This window comes from Andrena cerasifolii, chromosome 9 (assembly GCF_050908995.1).
Source record: "Andrena cerasifolii isolate SP2316 chromosome 9, iyAndCera1_principal, whole genome shotgun sequence".
In the NCBI taxonomy this organism is placed as follows: domain Eukaryota; kingdom Metazoa; phylum Arthropoda; class Insecta; order Hymenoptera; family Andrenidae; genus Andrena; species Andrena cerasifolii.
The window spans coordinates 15468852-15484332 of NC_135126.1; the positions used below are offsets into that span (position 1 = coordinate 15468852).

A 15481-nucleotide genomic window follows, 5' to 3' on the forward strand; every position below is an offset into this window, starting at 1 on the left:
GCGACAACTTTATGCAAAGCTAGTGGTGTGGGTACGCGTCGTTCGCGTGTAACACTGCTAAGCTTGGAAACAGAAATCGAAATCTGCTGAGAGGGCTACGAAGCTGGAAAGAGTACACCGTCACGGGTAGGATATAATATCGGATACACAGCGTTAGAAAGTGTGTACCCTGCTATCGCAAAATCTCCTTATCCGCGCGGTCGTTTATTTGCACTAGCAGAGATTCTATTGTATTCATATTTTACAGCGTGATGGTAGATCAGCTGGAGATAACTCCGCAAATAAAAGTTTGACTAAACGAAGGGCCGGAGTGGCTTTCGTTATGATTTCATCTGTTTACGTTTCTTTATCAGCTCCCCCCTATTCTCCCTTTACCAGGAGGCAATTGCTAATCTGCATTATTGCGAAAGGGATCCAGCCCGGAGGACTGACCATTCATGCCGGCGCAATTTAATTTATTCACTAATTACGCGCGAGTTAAAGCGGTCCGAGTTATGAGCAACGAAGTGACATCCGATTGCATCATTACGCAATAAAGACGGGGCTCCCGAAATACTCGGATTATCGATCGCGGAGCGTTCAAGATCAAGGGAAATACGATCGAAAGTATGGATCTGCGGAGCAACGGCGGAACAAAGGTCACAAGTCTACAATCACGATCGTCGGCGTAAACAAACAGCTCTCTACGCAGAAATCGTTCGAGCATCCAGTTTGCCCAACTTCCTTCTTTGCCGGATTAGGAATGAAATCCAATAAAATGAAACATCGAATGAAACACAGGAAACGTGATATACAGAAATTTATTTTTCTGCAAAACATTTGTGCATTTATCGTCAACATTCCATACATAAACTTTCGGCGATTGAAGTATACCCATACAATTATAAAGCCGTAATAGACACGTCGACTGGCAGAAGAAAGTATTACTGAAAACTGTCCACAAATCACTGCCCCGATTCTACAATTTGAATCGAAAGCGCCGCGCCGCGAACGCCATCTCGCGATTGGTCGCCGCGCGTCTACTAATCGCGAGCCAGCTGCCCAGTGTCTTTCGAACAGGCCGTACGCACTCCCGACGCTTCTGCAAACTCGTTGCAGCGCACAGGGGCCGGCTGGCAGCGATTGGGCGCCGTGGTGTCCAGCGACGAATCACCGCGAGTGGTTTTCTACGCAGCAGGATGTAGCGATGGCCAGCGACGGTGTGTACTAAACGTTTGAAGAACGTCGCGCGAGAGATGTGAAAAGTGTTTTTTTCCGCGCAACCTGCGAGTAGCTGGCCTGCTTCTTTTTTTTCCGCCGCGTCTCTGGTCGGACGCGTAGGGCGCTCAGCTGTGGTGGAGGTATGTGGCGGAGGATGTTTCGCTGGTGAGGATCTCTGCGCCAACTGTATTTTGACGGGAGGCCGCGAGCTGTCATTCGCTCGGATCGACCAGCACGGTGCCCCCGACGCGAGGCAACGGGGAAACAGGCGATTTAGGATGGGGACAGGACCAGAGCTATCACACGTGAAAATCGTCGCGATTCTATAATCGACGGATCGGTGCGCGCTGCTCGATAGACGGCGGATCGGCCCTGACGTTCCGTCAAAATGGGAAATTGCTTGAAGCGCGCTGGCGGCAGTCATCAAGACAATACCACTTTGTTGAGTAATAATCCTGATCCTACGTTGACTGGCGCTTCGTCGCAGGAAGGCCTTGGACCTCCGATACCCTATAATGTAATTCCATTTCTTTTATTAACTCCGCCTGACCGCGATTTCTGTCCTTCCTACGCTTTATCCGTCACGAATCTGCGAACGCCTCGAGTTCGATATAGCGTCGTCCCCGATTTCTCTTTCTGTTTTCTTTCGTAGCGATAAGATTAGCGTTCGTGTAACAATTCCTTCTTAATACACTTTCAAATCCGAGCTATGCAGGATACATGTGTTTTAATGGAGGGATGGTGTTATCGGCGATTGAATGCTTTGTTCGATTCAATGAAGTATGACTTTCATTTTGTTCTGGCGTAGGAGGTGATTGGCTCCTATTATCCACCAGTCTCTACAAGGGAGCGTCACCTACAGTCGACCAATTTAAGCATCGCTCGTGGCATCGGCGTCGGCGTCACTCTAGGGCCAGGGAACGGAGGTATTCTGAGCGAAGAGGAGCAGCAAGTGCGGATCGCAAAGCGCATAGGACTTATCCAGCATCTGCCTATGCGGGAGTACGATGGGACTAAGAAGGGAGAGTGCGTGATATGCATGATGGAGCTAGTGGTAGGGGAGAAAGTGCGTTATTTACCGTGTATGCACACTTATCACGCTGGCTGCATCGACGACTGGTTGCTGCGCTCGCTGACATGTCCGTCGTGCATGGAGCCGGTAGACGCGGCGCTGATTAGCTCGTATCATCCCACCACTTAACGTCGTACAGGTGGAAATTGGAGTAGCTAATCGGTAATCAAACTATACTACCATGATACAGAGCAACTGGGACGAACCATTTACTTTACTATCGCGTATAATGGCTTCCAACTAGCAAAGGGGCCTTCTCTTGTTAATGGCCAAGTATATTCGCCATTGTATTCGACGTATTCACGCACGTGCTGAGTAATAATAATTACCTGTATTATAAAGAGTCGCAAACGTCTTCTCCATATGTCGCTCTCCCTCTTACAGGGTAATATCCTCCACGTGGATCAATGTAAACAGAGCGAGGTGGTATTTACAGTCAAAAAGCAATCACCATAGCCAGTTAGTTCCCTGCGAAATCTGAAGTAGCCTTTCTTTCTTTCGTGCGGCTGAAAAGATGTTCTATTTTACGCTCGTGCAAGCGGAGCAACTACAAAGTATAAAGGCGCGCTGCTGAACGAATATTTTTCGGTTGGATAAATTAGCATCCACTTGGCTCCTGTTCGGCCAAGTGGCGATAGACGACTATACACATTGTGAATATATCGTGAGCAATATGATTGTACTACAAAATATCACACTACGTATATTTTTAACCATAATTGCAATCATTTCATATTTCCAGATACTAAGAAACATATTTTCAGATTATATCTTTCGACATATAAAGTTAAACTCGTTATTTTTAAATACGATATCTATTGTTTTAACATGATATCTTGAAACGCATAGACGGTCATTTCCTCGAATATTAAACGCGGCGTGGTTTGAAACACCCATTGTCTATTCGATTACACTCTAAATTGTTCTGGGCAGAAACAGTGGGCCATTTTTATTTTACTACTTACTAGATATCGTCTGTATATTCTTTTTATGTATGTATACATATTGTTCAATTGTATTTGTCCGATGCGACAGTTCGCCCCGCGTGCATTGATTATGTTCAGCGAGACTTGCACGTAAATACAGTAGGTATTGTACGTGTGTTGCGTTGCTAGTGCTTTTGTACCGCAAGCAGTAGCAGCGCAATTAATCGAGTCATTAAATTCTACGGATGGGTTAAAAGTATCGTATTTCAATGGTTTGTCAATGACTTTGCCATTAGTAATATGCTTATTTATCGCAATAAAAGTCAACGCGTAATAGGCTCTTTATTTTTATAGAAATGTTTGCAAGAAATCGTGTATCTTGAACTTTCTTCGCGTGGTTAAATTCTTGTAGCGGATTTCAAAGCAATTTCGATCAGAGAGAGATTACAGAATGCAAGTACATGTATTGAGTTTCAGATTAATCTCGAGTTCGACAGAATTCTAGCACGAGGTTGAAAGTTACAAGAGAGATGTAAAGTTTGACTTAGATTTCGATGTAAGTCAAACCTCGCGAGTAAAGTTCTTTACGGTGATGAGAACTATCAGCCTGTGACCATTATCATTGGTTTTCAGTGCACGAAATTATATACCGAAGATTATTGAGAAATATTAGTCGGTTTGATATGATGGATACATATATATTATGTAAGTATAATGATTTACATTTAAACATTTCCTACAGGGGCAAGCATATTATAATGTTTCATGAAAGCTTTGTATGTAATGTTACTGATTTGTTTAAAGAGGAAAATGATGCTGTGAAATAGTGATTTATTGACAAAATGTACGAATAGCGATTTAATACAAATATAAATATTTAGTAAGAACAGATGTGTTTCAACACTATTCATATGTGCTCCCGCACAACTTATCACATTCTGATGCTATATATCTTACACTTTGCAAAGAAAGTGGGGGTTACGCAAATTTTTCTTCAAATTTTTGATGCAGCTTTATTAAAAAATTCGAAGAAAAGTGAGTATAGTTCTTTTGTTTGAAGAGTCTAGACTCATATAACAAATTTTTAAACGTTTTCCTGGTGATGACGCATTCCGCGTCAAAAATCTGTTTTACCTTCGCATTAGCGAATTTTCGCGGTTATCACTTTCGCTCAGCAGAAGAACTATTGGCCACGCGTTTCATCTGGGGATATTTCAGATCGCTGCTGCTAAATGTATCCAAGTTGCATTAAGTTTGATAAAACATCATTTCTAGGAATCAATTAAACGAAAGAAACGAATTCTAGAATATGAAAATTGTGCTAGCACAGTGGCTAGAATAAGTTACTTTATGTTTAAGGTTAGGTTTCCAAGCTAACCTAGACAATACTTTCCCGCTGACACGAGATGAATGAAAAAGTCAAGTTAAGGGGGTAGACACGTCACGTGACCTGGCCGATTCGGCAAGTCGGTATTACAGCATTTTTTTCTGCACAGAAATGGTAATACCGATAGATCGACGATTACCCGGTGAACGCGAGAAGGAGCTGTTTGTTATTTCTGTATTCTATTCTGAATAAGGAAAGAAATTCTCAGCTGTTCCGTTATACTTATAAAAATTTAAACGGAAAGTCGGCTGGTACTGTAAACGTAGAAAATTCACTGTACATTTTAATTACTTGAAATGTGCTTATGCTACAATATTCTACGTTAGTAGTAAGGAATTCTAAGTGAAAAGGGAATATAGATGAGGGAATGTCCCCAGAAAATGAAATTTGTTAGGTTAGACATTTTTTTACTAGCAAAGCACCGAAACAGAACATGAAATACACTTATTACACGTCCTCTGCAGAAAGCAGTTATCAACAAACATTATATATACAAAATTGTATTGAATGTTGAATTGGGCTAGTGAAAATGCGCAGACTGGATGCGCGTGATTATTATGTGGTCGGCTCCTCGAAGTGACAGAAAATATAACCTAAATATATGCTATATGACAACAAATGTTTAGTGGCTATATCAGCTTCAAAGGCATCGCCTTAAAGTTGCAAATAAGAGGCGCAGGCCTTTCAAGAGGCATTAAAAAATTCTGCGTCTCTTCGTTAAACAGTCACTGTCTCGAAACATCTGCGCCACTTCTCGCTCTTTAATTTGCTCTCCGGAGACGTTACTTTGTGTCATCTCTTTCGACGGCATGTTCTCCTGTTACAAAGCCCAATTTTGTGCATTCTGAAAATTTTCTCCAGATTTTGGCCCAGGTATCAGGAGAACATGAAGCGAAAAGAGGTATTCTGAATTTCAGCTTCGAAGGCATCCTCGATTCTCTCTCCGAAGACGTTACTTAGTGCCACCTCTTTCGACATCATGTTCTCCTAGTACATAGCCCAATTTTGTGCATTCTGAAAATTTTTGCCAGATTTTGGCCCAGGTATCAGGAGAACATGAAGCGAAAAGAGGTATTCTGAATTTCAGCTTCGAAGGCATCCTCGATTCTCTCTCCGAAGACGTTACTTAGTGCCACCTCTTTCGACATCATGTTCTCCTAGTACATAGCCCAATTTTGTGCATTCTGAAAATTTTTGCCAGATTTTGGCCCAGGTATCAGGAGAACATGAAGCGAAAAGAGGTATTCTGAATTTCAGCTTCGAAGGCATCCTCGATTCTCTCTCCGAAGACGTTACTTAGTGCCACCTCTTTCGACATCATGTTCTCCTAGTACATAGCCCAATTTTGTGCATTCTGAAAATTTTTGCCAGATTTTGGCCCAGGTATCAGGAGAACATGAAGCGAAAAGAGGTATTCTGAATTTCAGCTTCGAAGGCATCCTCGATTCTCTCTCCGAAGACGTTACTTAGTGCCACCTCTTTCGACATCATGTTCTCCTAGTACATAGCCCAATTTTGTGCATTCTGAAAATTTTTGCCAGATTTTGGCCCAGGTATCAGGAGAACATGAAGCGAAAAGAGGTATTCTGAATTTCAGCTTCGAAGGCATCCTCGATTCTCTCTCCGAAGACGTTACTTAGTGCCACCTCTTTCGACATCAGGTTCTCCTAGTACATAGTCCAATTTTGTGCATTCTGAAAATTTTTGCCAGATTTTGGCCCAGGTATCAGGAGAACATGAAGTGGAAAGAGGTATACTAAATTTCAGAACAGTCACTGTCTCGAAACATCTGCGCCACTTCTCGCTCTTTGATTTGCTCTCCGGAGACGTTACTGGATGAAAATAGTCTTGGAAAAATGTAACAATAAATAAAAAAATTTTAAAGTCTTCCTATATCTACCACGAATTACTTTTTTATTCCTGTTACTTTAAAAATAAATATAATATTGAAGTGAGATTATTTCCAGTATTATTCCTTTCATTCATTTTTATATAATATCATTCAGTATAGTATGTCCTCCTCTGTACTTGGTTACAATAGCATGTCCAACTTCCAAGCATTATTGTCGAGTTATTATTATAATTTTGCAGATTCTAACTTATACTACTAATTACATACTTTCAGTGATACCTATATTACAATAATGCAAAAAGTATTTATGTAATTATAAAGTACCATTGAATGTTTCAACCTGTTTTTCTCAAAAACGTTAAAAGTGGACATACAATATGTGTACACTAATTGTAAGCCATCGATGTACAATAGGAAATTTTTTTTTAATGTAGGTTAGTCCGTTGTTCTAACTGCCTGAATTACTATGACATAAATACGACAGCGATTTCAAGTGATATATATGTAACGATAAAAGCGTTAATTTAGTAAATGTATATAATTCCAAGCAGTTCCTATGTCAATGTATGCCTAAAATGAATATAACCTAACCTACAATCGTCCGAAAATGCATACATTGACTCTATCATGCTTTTATTGTGGCTCGTATATCCAGCTATAGCTTCAGTTTTGCTATGAATCCACGTTGGCAGTCCTCCCGAGTAGGCGCCATCTCGTATCTACTACCTCAACTAAATTTGTCACGTGACTTGCTATGTATTATCGCCAATATGGCGGAACTCTGATTTGGGAATGTAGTCACGATTTTTCGTTTTTCGTTCTTATATGAGCAGATTTTGGCCTGGGAGAGGTCTCATTCGAAAGAAGAAGATTCAATGCGGATTTTTTGAAAAATCCCGAACCCATGTTTCGGGCCAGATTGTGTCGGTATACAGCGCGCTGCATTACCCGTGTCTACCCCCTTAAGATATTAAATGAAAATATGACAATAATGTGGATAATAATACAACAGTTAAAATTCGCATATATTACAGACTTCGATATTAACTCTCATATATATGGGCATTAGCTGCTATATAGTGAGACGAGCAGAAATGTCACTAGCTAGGGTCGATTGCTAGCGACTCGGGCGGTTGGAATGTTGCGAGTAAATAGGGAGAGAGAAAGAATGGTCTCGGGGGCAATCATCAGTCGGGGAGTCTCGCATCGGTTCTGATCGGTCCGTAGGCGTCATCATGGTGTGTGGGACGGAGCGTTTTCGTGAGGCGACCAGTTTGTTTTGAATCGATAAGACCCGTGGGCATTTTCGTTTATTATGGTGATGCTGTTACGGGGAGTGGCGTGGTCGTCCTACGAACCGCTATGGGGAGAATCGTCGGCGATACTGTGCGCACAATTACGAAATAAGTTTTAAAAACGGAACGATACAAGACCGACGGCCGCGTACGATGTCGAATTCGGGACGGGGCATTCTCGTACGTCGGCTGGAGTGGAGGCGCGAATGGACGACCGTTTTGTTACTAATACTGTGCACCATCCCATTGAACCTTACCAGTGCCGACTCGATATTATACAGCGCTAAGGACAATCAGTGTCCCGTCGAATGTGCGTGCCTTGGAAATGTGGTCGACTGCAGCAGCTTACAATTGATCGGAGCACCCAGCGGGCTACCACCATGGACAGAAATCTTGTGAGTAAATAATCGTCGCTCATTATCCTATCAAGAACCTGCCGCGGGAGAGACGCCGTTTCTCCGCGGCTAATCCCACTGCAATTGGACCCTCGGACCCTTCCAGACCCTTTAACGACGGTTCGATCGTCTTTCACGTCTCTCGTCTCTTCTGGTCCCTTCGTTCTCCCCCATACACGTTGTTATCCCGAAATTTTGCGACCGTTTTTTTTCTCTCCATTGCTCCTCGATCGGGTTACGCTGTTTCGTTGCGCGTAACGAATCGTTGAGATTTAAAATTGAAAGCTACGCACATTCGGTGTAACATGATCTAACGTAGATAAGATAGGATACAGGAATTCCTAACAGAAACGTTATGTTAATACAAGCGATAACAGAGCTCGTTTTACCGAGCGGAAAGCGAACGATTCTTTTCCACGGGAAAGGTTATGAGATTTTTCAAGCATTCACTCCTCGCTGCTCGGGCTATTTAGAATTTGTTTAGGGACATCGTACGGATCGAATGTTTAATAAAGCGTGATTTCGAATGTTTTACCAGGGAAAGCAGTAAATATTTAAACTAAAAATAACCGTCAGTACCGGATTTTATGAGAAAGGTGATACCTGCTTTTCTATATTATTTCTTTCCTGCTTTGGGATTCGAAATTAATGAAAATGAGGTACATTAATACTTGGGGAGAATCTTGTTCTTACTTCTTGAATGGTGAAATGATAAGGGTAACCTGTGGTTACACGTACGTTGAGAGCAATTCCTGACCATATAAGGTGATATGCATGGGGACAAGACTATTGTCGCTTTATAAAGCTTAGAGTCAAGGAGAGCCAGATCTAGATGAAGAAAACCTTACCTTTAATGCTGTAACCCAACTTGTATCTAACAATTGCCTTGTACTTACGTTTATAGACATGAAAATTTCAAAGAATCCCATTGGCAGAAAGTAAGGAGAGCTATGTTTCTCGAATAACACGGTTCATTGCTAGATGAATACAAAAGACAAAACGATAAGAGAAATAAATTATTATCAATTGTGTTTCTTTACTTTGCAGGGAACTGAAGGAGAATCATATAACTAGTTTGGAGTATAATGCATTATTACATTTAACTAAGCTCAAAGAATTGTAAGTACTTTTCATTCAAATGCTATATTTAACATCAGTTCTAACGATTAATTGCTTCGTTAAGAAAAGAATTGTAATTACTTACAAGTGGTGATAATGATTCTTGCAGGGACCTCAGTGCCAACAAATTTGGAGATAACTTTACAATCGCCTTATCCGAAAGTACGCATTTACAGAGCCTTAAAGTGAATAAGAACCAGTTAACACAAGTGCCAGATCTGTTTTTCGTTAGAAACTTAACGCACCTTGCATTGTAGGTATATGGGTTCACTAATTCTTCTGAGAGTAGAATCAATTATATCTATAGAATAATGTTTGTTTGCTCGTAGGGCTCATAACTCGATCACTGGTATAAACGGAACTGCATTGCTCAGCCTGCAGCAGCTGGAGAACCTGGATATCAGTGGAAACAAAATCAGTGTCATACGAAATGGATCTTTCTTTGCTCCTAATAACCTTACACATTTGTACGTAGCCTGTGGTTTTCCTTTTCGTAAATTTTATAATATATTCTGCCTGTATACTTTCAAGCTATGCACACATTTGTGAATTGTCTTTGCAGAAATCTAAATATGAATCAAATACGAATAATCGAAAATAGAAGTTTGGATAACTTGACCAACTTAGAGGAATTACGTTTAAACAAAAATCACTTGGTTCAATTGAAGGACCTCTTCAAAAATTTGAAAAGATTGCGCATATTGTAAGGCATTCAGTCGTATTATCGCAACACCTACTTTTCTTTCTGCACGTGCGAATAAAAAATTATATATTTTACAGAGAAATAAATAGGAACGAATTGCAGACCATCCAAGGGCTTAGCCTTATGGGTGTAGAAAATCTGAAGGAGTTGCGCTTAAAGCGAAACAAGATCGAATGGTTGGACGACGGCGCGTTCTGGCCGCTCAAGAATTTGACGATCTTGCAACTTGATTTCAATTTACTGACTAAAGTGAGAAAGGGCGGCCTGTTTGGGTTGGAACGTTTGCAGAAGTTAACATTGTCGCACAATCGAATTAAAACGATCGAAACGCAATCATGGGAATTGTGTAAAGAAATCGTGGAATTGTTAGTAACACTTTTACCTTATGCAACTAATTTATTGCGCTGGAGTGTGATTTTAAATCTGTCTACAGGGATCTGTCGCACAATGAGATAATGTCCATCGAGCGGGGTACTTTCGAATATTTAGAAAAGTTGGAGAAACTTAAAATGGACCACAATCAAATCACGTATATTTGGGACGGTGCATTCGGTTCAACCCCCAATTTACAGATACTGTACGTATATACAGGGTGACTTAAAACAGTGTTGAGCAACCCGCGAGCCTGTGTCAGACACAACAAATTCGCCCTATAAATTAAAACTCTTTGATTAGTATATTTAAGTATTTAATATTGCGGCCGCGTAGAGTTGCTCATGGTTGACTTAAAACTTAGAAAATTGATAAATTCCTCACAGTATCCGTTTATGTTAAAGGGAACTTAACAGCAACAAAATCTCGTACCTGGTGGAAGATACTAACGGCGCCTTCGCTCCATTGGGACACCTGTGGAAATTAGGATTGGCGCACAATAGAATAAAATCGGTCAACAAGAACGCGTTCACCGGCTTAAGCAGCGTGACCGAGCTGGACTTGACTGGAAACGACGTAACGAGCATTCAGGAAAATGCGTTTGTTTCGATGACCAGTCTAACTAAACTCAGGATGAATTCAAGTACGTATCAAAAAGGATAGACACGTTCGAGGCTCTGTTTTTCAATCGAATGATAGTTGAATATATTTGAGGGAAATAATTCCACTATGTTACGTATTACGTGTATAATTCTTTTTCTAATCTACCCTTCATTGCTCAGTGTATATACTATTTTATGTGCTAGATTATTGTTTGTATCAAAAGGCTTCCATTTAAATAAATAAATAAATTATTATTATTACACATATCTTCTTTGTACGCAGGAGCCTTGGTCTGCGATTGCGGATTGCAATGGTTGAGTATGTGGCTACAAGAGCACAGATACACCGACGCGGAAGTGTATTGCGGATATCCGCATTGGTTGCAGGGCATGTCATTGACTCAGCTTCATCACAAAAATTTTACATGCGGTTAGTACGATTCTCTGCCTGGAACTCACAAACTTCTACTTACTTCGCGTTGCAAGCGTGTTACTTATAATTAACATGGGTGTAGACGAATACCCGAAACCAAGGATCATCGAGGAGCCTAAAAGTCAGATGGGCATCAAAGGGGACAACGTAACGTTAGTGTGCCGCGTAACGAGTACCGCCAACGCTCCGTTGCAATTCACTTGGAAGCACGACAACGTCGAAATAGAGGACGGTAATTTGCAAATAAACACAGACTCCATGGAGAGCAGCGGTGTAACGGAGGCATCTTCTATCTTACATCTCACGAATGTCACGCACACGAATGCTGGGAAGTATCAGTGCATGGTGACGAACACTTACGGGACGACGTACTCTGCAAAAGCAAAGATCAGCATTTTAAGTGAGTTCCCAGATAAACCTGCAACGTATTCGTACTTACATCAGTGGCGCACTCAGGATTTAATCTTGGGGGAGTCGAGTTGAAGGGATACAAATATTTTTCATGCAAATTCAATAAAATTCGTTAGGTGATTAGAAAAATTGACTTAAAGAATAAAATCCAGTTTCCTTTTCTTTTTACAAAGCTCTTGAGTTACTTCAGCCGTGGTTACATTAATCTCCTTTTTCTTTGGGGGGAGCCAGGGCCCCTCTGGGTGCGCCAATGACTTACATCACGGATGAACGAACGAACTATTCGCGCGTGCCTTTTACAGTTTACCCATCGTTCTCGAAAATTCCCCATGACATACGCGTAACTGCTGGGAGCACTGCGCGTCTGGAATGCTCGGCGGAAGGGCACCCGTCGCCCCAGATCGCGTGGCAGAAGGACGGAGGGAACGATTTCCCGGCAGCCAGGGAGAGGAGAATGCACATGATGCCCACCGATGATGTATTGTTTATCGTGGATGTGAAAACTGCCGACAGTGGCGTCTACTCTTGCACCGCGCAGAACCTCGCTGGCCTTATTGTCGCGAACGCTACGCTCACTATATTAGGTAACTATCCGCAAAGCCTTGCCTTTTAACGAGCCTCTAAGAATTCACAGTGGAACGTTCTCTGTAACAGAAACGCCATCGTTCGTGAAACCGATGGAGAACAAGGAAATAATGGTCGGCGGCTCGATCGTGATGGAGTGCATGGCGAGTGGCACGCCCAGGCCAAAGTTGTCCTGGCGTAAGAATGGCAATCCTTTACAAGCGACCGAGCGCCATTTCTTCACTGCCGAAGATCAGTTATTGATAATCGTCAATACCATAGTTAGCGACGCGGGCAACTACGAATGCGAAATGAGCAATTCTTTGGGCAGCGTCGTCGGTGCGTCCCATCTGACTGTGAAACCAGGTAGGAAACATTGTACAAATTATAATCCACTAGGTACAACACGATCGACGTTGTTTAATAAAATACTGTTACACTTTTGTGTAACGCTGGTTGCTCGGTTTGACGTAATAGTGATTTAATACAAGAACCGAGAATACAAGGTAAACAAGAACAATAAACTATTGTCTAGTATACAGAAATAGTGTAATCTTAACTCCGCCTGCTCGCAATGGCGCCTGGGTTTCGAATGACGGCTTGACAGGAAATCGATATCGCGTTCGTTTTCTCCACCGTCTTCTTATCCCTGTTACGAGCACCACTAGGCCTTGGACTCTTGTCCATAGAGCGTTCACAACAATACCATTTGTGCTTTCAGCGCCTACTTCTACCCCTAGTCCTGCCGCAGTCAACGAAGACGATATATTGGGTTTAATTATAATCACCGTGGTGTGCTGCGCCGTGGGCACGTCCGTGGTGTGGGTGGTGATTATCTACCAAACCAGGAGACGCCTGAACGCCGTTGCGCAAAGTAGAAACGCGCAACCAACTACTGCCATTGTAGCCGCGGTGCTGCCCGAGACACAGACACATTTATACTTGGAGACGAGCTCTCAGCATAGCAAAGACAGCGGTACAGGGGACAGTACTAATCCTAGTAGCGATCAATTGCAACTTTGTTTACCTGGTACGTAGGAATGCTGCTCTGCTTCATTCTCCGATCGTCAGCGTATCAATTCCTCTGATTCTCCTTGCAGAGGAGATCGTCACGTGTTCCGTGACCACCGAGGAAGAAACAGGAGCCGTGAACGTCGGGGCTCCGCTGTTACGGTACACGAACCACGAGCGGCACTCTCGCGGCAACGAGGACTGCGCAGTTTAAAAACGATCTCGAACCCGTTTCGATCGATCCCTTGCGTCTCTCGCACAAGTATTCTTCTGAATTAATTTCAAGCGTTACGGAAGAGAAGGATCGTGCGAACGATCGTAGCAGCCGTTCAGGATATCAAGAGATGCGGGCAAACAACTGTTTCCTCAAGCGAATAGTGCATTCGGAAGACGCATCGATAACCGAACGGACTCTCGGTTACTACGTAACAAAGTATTTATTACCATACTTACGATTTCATCGATTCTCTGTCGTGTGCTGCACGAATGTCGGTAAGTACAAGTGATAGCGAAAGGCACGTATCGTTGTCGTATTTATTGTCGGAGCGATTGCGCGCAGTGTAAAGAGAAAGAGAGTGTAAACGTGAAAGTACTAGTGACGTATGATTTGTACATAGTTAGGGTAAGGACTCGTAACTCGTATTCTCGGCGTCGCCGCGAAGAGAGTAAACTGAGTGCGTTGTCATCGAGCACTACTGTAAGCCGCAAAAGCCACTTATTATTATAGACCAGTCTTTTGTGATAAATATTTATTATAGGATTACGGAAACTATTAGACGGTTATATTTACAATGCCTCCAGTGATGTGACTTTGTCTAAAGGAACGAAGAAAATGAAGAAGAATGTGAAACGAGAAAGAGAAACACGTATACACGCCCAAACCCCCGTACACGCACACATTATACATATTCAAAATGAGACACACACACACACGTACCCCTGTATATACGTATGTACATTTGTTTACGCACCAAAGTGCTGATGGTATAGACACTTTTCGCGATTTGTCTTCCCCTTAATTTCTCTCTATTCATGATGATTAATTAACGCAGCATTGACGAGTGCCCCGAAATAATTTATTATTCGTCGAAGACGAGGATTGCTCATTTTACAGACATGTGTCGACGCCTGCCTACTCTGCGGTGCGCGCCTACCTATTACCCGTTTCTGTCAACGACTTTCCGTTTTTTAGTATTACGTTTACTAAAGGTTTTAAGTATGTAGCGCTCGTTGTTTTTTTTTTTGCGAGAGAGGTAGCGTATATGTTGATACTTTGGTCCCGTCTTGTTTTCGTACTTCCCCCCCGCGAGCTCTGAAGTCTCTTTTTAGCGTACGTGTAGATGGAGCGCAGTTTTACACTTAATAGTTAAGGGAAGCGGCAGAGCGACGATCGCTGCGTTGTAAGACTTTTCTGTAGCGGATATTATTTCTGTGACTTTCGAATTAATTTGTGATATATTTTTGCCCCGTGTAATAAGAGGTGGAACACGTGTCGCGGTGAACATTGAACGGGGAAGCACAGATCTTCGAGCTCGTAACGTTTCACTGCTCGAGGCGTCGCAATTAGACTTTACGATTGAAACGGCTATTGCCCTGTCACGTTATCGACGATGATGATACGGTCGAGCGACGTTAGAAGGTACACTTTGCATATACATCTATATTTTTCTAGACCTTGTATCTTGACGGAACCGAAGAGCGTGTGAAACAGATTCACATTGAAAATGTTCGACTTGGATGGCAACTGACTGCCACTCTCGATTGCCTTATCGTTTAGAGTCAAAATTTCCACCACCTCGTCGAAACGGTTTCCAACTTCCATTCGATCAGCAATGAGAACTGTTTGGATTTTAAACATTTAAATCGCGACATTTGATTAGACAAAGACGACGTTGATCGATAGAATGGAAGCCTCGAAAAGCGTGTCGACGAAGTGGCGAATCGGACGATTGTGCACGGACTTACCAATGACAAGTATTATATTGTATTGCCAAGAAACTATAGAGGATCTATCGCGAAAAACGTGAATCAGCTCGTGCCCGTGTGATACACCAAATAAGGTATCCCCGTTTAATTCAGTATTTTTCCTTGTTGTTATATGGTATTGTAAATGAAAACAAAGTAATTATCCATCAAAAT

General features: G+C 42.2%; 2 protein-coding genes and 1 long non-coding RNA gene across 3 annotated transcripts; 2 read left to right on the plus strand and 1 right to left on the minus strand.

The window, feature by feature from the left end:
- The first annotated feature begins 1116 nt into the window (after positions 1 to 1116).
- Positions 1117 to 4085, plus strand: Rnf11 (Ring finger protein 11). Its single transcript, XM_076819488.1, has 2 exons — positions 1117 to 1717; positions 2009 to 4085. The coding sequence occupies exons 1-2, from the start codon at positions 1589 to 1591 to the stop codon at positions 2399 to 2401; spliced, it is 522 nt and encodes a 173-aa protein (XP_076675603.1). The 5' UTR covers positions 1117 to 1588; the 3' UTR covers positions 2402 to 4085.
- On the minus strand, positions 2870 to 5606 carry LOC143372871 (uncharacterized). The gene is made up of 2 exons (XR_013086381.1): positions 5065 to 5606; positions 2870 to 5028 (listed from the first exon to the last, which is right to left on the minus strand). It is a non-coding gene; the product is annotated as an uncharacterized LOC143372871 (long non-coding RNA).
- Positions 5607 to 7530: 1924 nt separating this feature from the next.
- LOC143372824 (uncharacterized) lies at positions 7531 to 15480 on the plus strand. The gene is made up of 14 exons (XM_076819400.1): positions 7531 to 8127; positions 9175 to 9246; positions 9356 to 9499; positions 9576 to 9713; positions 9809 to 9949; positions 10027 to 10314; positions 10383 to 10526; positions 10726 to 10964; positions 11207 to 11353; positions 11439 to 11756; positions 12070 to 12351; positions 12422 to 12697; positions 13053 to 13361; positions 13432 to 15480. Exons 1-14 carry the CDS (start codon positions 7886 to 7888, stop codon positions 13554 to 13556), a joined length of 2865 nt encoding a protein of 954 aa, XP_076675515.1. The 5' UTR covers positions 7531 to 7885; the 3' UTR covers positions 13557 to 15480.
- Position 15481: the final 1 nt, after the last annotated feature.

What these genes read in the sequence shown, in the direction of transcription:
- Rnf11 (XM_076819488.1), top strand. Translation starts at nt 1,589, where the DNA reads ATGGGAAATTGCTTGAAGCGCGCTGGCGGCAGTCATCAAGACAATACC. An exon ending in GACCTCCGATACCCTATAAT is followed by an intron (nt 1,718 to 2,008) that starts GTAATTCCATTT and finishes GTTCTGGCGTAG; the next exon opens with GAGGTGATTGGCTCCTATTA.
- LOC143372824 (XM_076819400.1), top strand. Translation starts at nt 7,886, where the DNA reads ATGTCGAATTCGGGACGGGGCATTCTCGTACGTCGGCTGGAGTGGAGG. An exon ending in ACCCCCAATTTACAGATACT is followed by an intron (nt 10,527 to 10,725) that starts GTACGTATATAC and finishes TTTATGTTAAAG; the next exon opens with GGAACTTAACAGCAACAAAA. An exon ending in TCACAAAAATTTTACATGCG is followed by an intron (nt 11,354 to 11,438) that starts GTTAGTACGATT and finishes ACATGGGTGTAG; the next exon opens with ACGAATACCCGAAACCAAGG.